This window comes from Nothobranchius furzeri, chromosome 18 (assembly GCF_043380555.1).
Source record: "Nothobranchius furzeri strain GRZ-AD chromosome 18, NfurGRZ-RIMD1, whole genome shotgun sequence".
NCBI lineage: Eukaryota > Metazoa > Chordata > Actinopteri > Cyprinodontiformes > Nothobranchiidae > Nothobranchius > Nothobranchius furzeri.
In genome coordinates, this window is record NC_091758.1 from 17,645,621 (window position 1) to 17,649,455 (window position 3,835).

A 3,835-nucleotide genomic window follows, 5' to 3' on the forward strand; every position below is an offset into this window, starting at 1 on the left:
ACGTCTCATCTCCAGATTACAGATTAGCGACCAGTTCTTCTACCAACCACTCAAATAAACAGGAGAAATAATCCAGGCTGAGTGGTTCTAATGTTCTGCTGTGAGCCATCAGAAACAGTCGGTCCGCGTACTCAGAGGAAGCCCAGGTCTCCTGACAGATCCACATTTAGCTCCTTCTACCTGAGCTGCTAAGGAATTTCATCATCTGCTGTACAACTGATCCCTGGTCTGTTTCTGGAAGCTCTGAGACATTACCTCTGCTCCACAGGAAGTTTAACATCGTCTGTTGAGCCGATTTAAATAAAAATAAATATGCTTTCATTCAAATCAAGTCGAAATGTTGAGAACAAAGTGAAAATATCTTTTCCAGAATGAAATAGAAATGTGAGGACTAAAATGGTTGTACTGAATCCAAACTAAACCAGAACAGGTGCAAAGGCCTACATTACCCATAATGCCTTGAGGAAAAGAACTACAGTGACCTAACAGCTCAGAACCAGGTTCACTTCCTCTGAATTTTTATGGAAATTATATTTTGACTTGTGTCAACATTTTGACTTCAATCTGAAAACTGGAAATAAAAACCAAACATTCGTCCTGACCAGGCTACAGGTCTGGGTTTTACCTGACTCTGGATTTATAATAAATTGTTTATAACAAACGTGTCCATAAATCTGATTTAATTGGTTCTGCCCCATAACGTCCGGTCAGAGAAGATTCCTGGTGGTTACGACTTCACCAGAACCTCCATGATGTGGTCCAGCTCATTCAGGTCCATCAGACGGGATGTGAGAATTCCACCTGTGGAATGGCTGGAAGGAGGAGGCTTCAGGTCTTCATCAGGCCACAGAGACACACTGATAGGCCACAGAGACGCTGCTGTCCATGCAGAAGACAGATCAGAAGTCTCGTACATTGATGTGTCGATGTCCTCAAATATGTCATCCAGAGGGAGGTCACTCAGGTAGCCCATAGCGCTAGCAGCATCACTACTGATGGGCAGAAGCTTCTGCTGCTCCATGGAGATGTTGGCTTCCTGAGAAGGGAGTGAAGGGGACAGCGGGAGAGACCGACTCTCATCGTCTCCTCCTGAACACCCAGGACAGGTCAAGGGCATGACCTCTCTGATGTCGTCCCTGAGAAGACGGGAGTCTCTGCATGAACCTGGGACAGACGCTCCCGTCCCATCACTCTGCATCTCCTCCTGGATCTGCCGGAGCGTGTTGATGAGCAGCACTGAGCGCCGAAGGCTGAGCTCCATGCCCACCTTACAGTCCTGAAGCTTCTCCAAGCAGAGGCTGAGCACCAGCTGACGCTGCTGCAGGTGACTCGAGGACAGTTTGGACACCTCATCCTGTCTGTCCTCCCCCACCAGCTTCCCCACAGCATTAGGGAGCACCTCCACGTCCAGCTCCTCCAGGCTGCTCCTCTTCCTCTTCACACCTCGACCCAACATGGACCTACAGTAACAGAAGACCCAACACACTGTTAGGTACACTCGACATTCTTCTCAAGGTCAAATGAGACAATCAGCTCTGAGCAGGTGTGATGTGAAGCTAGATGGTTCCTCAGATCACCTCTACTCTGAGTTTGGATTTCAGAGCGTCTGAGAGCTTCTGGTTGTTTGATCTCATGGTTCTGGATGAGGTGTGAGGCTTGGATAGGACCAGAGTTTGAACCCTTCAATGTCTCACATATGAGGTAAGGATATATTTATAAAACAACATGTTGGCTAATATCAATACTACAATCCTATAATATGATAATACAAAATAATAAAAGTTACACTTTTCAGTTGTAGTACTTTGATTCCCCATCAGTAGGCAGCAGAGCTGTATCAAATTTTTGAGGAACTACTAATCATGTTACAGAGGTAGAGGTCAAAGGTTAGGAGTCCTAAAATGTATCAACTAGTTAAATCAGCTCTGTGTTGGACAGAAGTGTAATAAATAATAATAATAACACATCCAACCACCAAGGAACACTGTACTAAAAGGCAGAATTAATGGATGAATGAATGAATAAATAAATAAATAGACTGGGCTCTGTTTGTTCTTGGATACTTCCTGTCAAGACTTACCAAAATAAAAGACATAGCTGAACAAGAGTGAGACGAAGGGAAAACTCATCCTAGGTATGGATCAGAGGACTGAGCTCTCCCTCTGTTAGTTTTGCACAAATAAACCAGGATGTGGATCTAAACAAGATTTTTAAATGAACCATGAGCTGGTTGATGCTCTTTTTACTAAGCACAGTTCAACTTGGTGTTTAAAACTGTTTCCTCGGAACTTTTGTTATTTCTTTGAAGCTAGTTTTATCTCCACCGGACTCGTTTCAGCTCTAGACGCCCCAGAATCAGATGACCCCTTCCCCACTCGGAGAGACTCACCAGCTCTGTTTAATCCTGGTTCAGCTGAAATAACGAGAATAAAAAGCGACGATTTTTTTTTTATGAAAATCGGAGAAAACCTTACCTTACGTGTCCTTGGACCGTGTCATGTGGTTAATAAATCCGTAATGTCGTAGCCTCAGTTGGTTCCGTCGAGTGGTTCCAGTACCGGACTGAGAGGAACGTACGGTCCAGCTACAGCTAGAGGGAACAGGAGGGGAGGGGCAGGGCTTTAACATAAGAGCGCCTTCTGATTGGCTCCTTTACATGTCAATCAAGCCTTCGCCTCAGCATCTCACGGGGCAGCGAATGTGCACTGCTGCCTTCAAGAGCAGCTCGGAATAATGGAACCTCAAGATGGTTCTTGACTTTTCCAAACTACACGCCGGATCTAAAAGATTCCCCAGAAACCACGAATCCGTCCAGAACATTTTCTGTATGACGCTTCAGTTTAAAGCAGATGTCTAAAGATCTAAAGTCTAAAATCTGTTTGGCTCTTTGATCATTGATAAAATTCCTCTGAAATTCTAAAACTTTCACAAACAAATCCCCAGACATGAGCAGAGACCTCTCTTTTTTAAACAAAAAAAAACCCTTATTTGTTCAAGGCTCTTACGATTCTGCTGCTCAGATCAAATGGACTACGTTGTTTTTTATGTTCCACTAAAGTTAAAGCAGCCATTTTTGTCGCTGTTGTTCCTGGTACCCTAAATCATCTCAGAGAACGTTTATTGATCTTGATACATTTCCATCCAGGTGACGGACTAGTGAAGAGATCCATTTGCATCAAGGCCTGGTCTGAAAGAATGTCTGGATCCTGCTTTCCAAATCTTTATTAACCAGCAAGTTAATTCAATTCAAATTCAAAATTCTAAAATACTTTATTAATCCCAGAGGGAAATTGATTGCTGTAGTAGCTCATAATAATAATAATAAGAAGAAGAAGAAGAAGAAGAAGAAGAAGAAGAAAAAGAAGAAGAAGAAAAAGAAGAAGAAGAAGAAAAAGAAGAAGAAGAAGAAGAAGAAGAAGAAGAAGAAGAAGAAGAAGAAGAAAAAGAAGAAGAAGAAGAAGAAGAAGAAGAAGAAGAAGAAGAAGAAGAAGAAGAAGAAGAAGAAGAATCAAGTCATCAAAGAGTTATTGTATAATACAATGGCTGTTGGCAGGAAGGATCTCCAGTAGCGGTCAGTGTTGCAGCTAAACTGAAGAAGCCTCTGACTGAAGACACTCTTGCATGGTCGGACAGTCTTATAAAGAGAATGCTCAGGGTTGTCCTTAATTTTCTTGACTCTCTGGAGAATCCTTCTTTGCATTATCTCCTCCAGCGGTTCCGAAACTGCACAATCGGCATGAGGACTGGGGGGGGGGGGGGGGGGGGGATCTTTACAGTATATTCAAATGAGAAATGGGCTTCAACACAAACTTTTTGTTTTTTTCCGTTTGGTCCT

The 3,835-nt window shown here is 43.1% G+C and overlaps 1 protein-coding gene across 1 annotated transcript; it reads right to left on the minus strand.

Moving 5' to 3' along the window:
• Nucleotides 1–495: 495 nt before the first annotated feature.
• On the minus strand, nt 496–2,601 carry si:dkey-177p2.6 (SERTA domain-containing protein 2). Its single transcript, XM_015969390.3, has 2 exons — nt 2,475–2,601; nt 496–1,460 (listed from the first exon to the last, which is right to left on the minus strand). The coding sequence occupies exon 2, from the start codon at nt 1,454–1,456 to the stop codon at nt 728–730; it is 729 nt and encodes a 242-aa protein (XP_015824876.1). The 5' UTR covers nt 1,457–1,460; nt 2,475–2,601; the 3' UTR covers nt 496–727.
• Nucleotides 2,602–3,835: the final 1,234 nt, after the last annotated feature.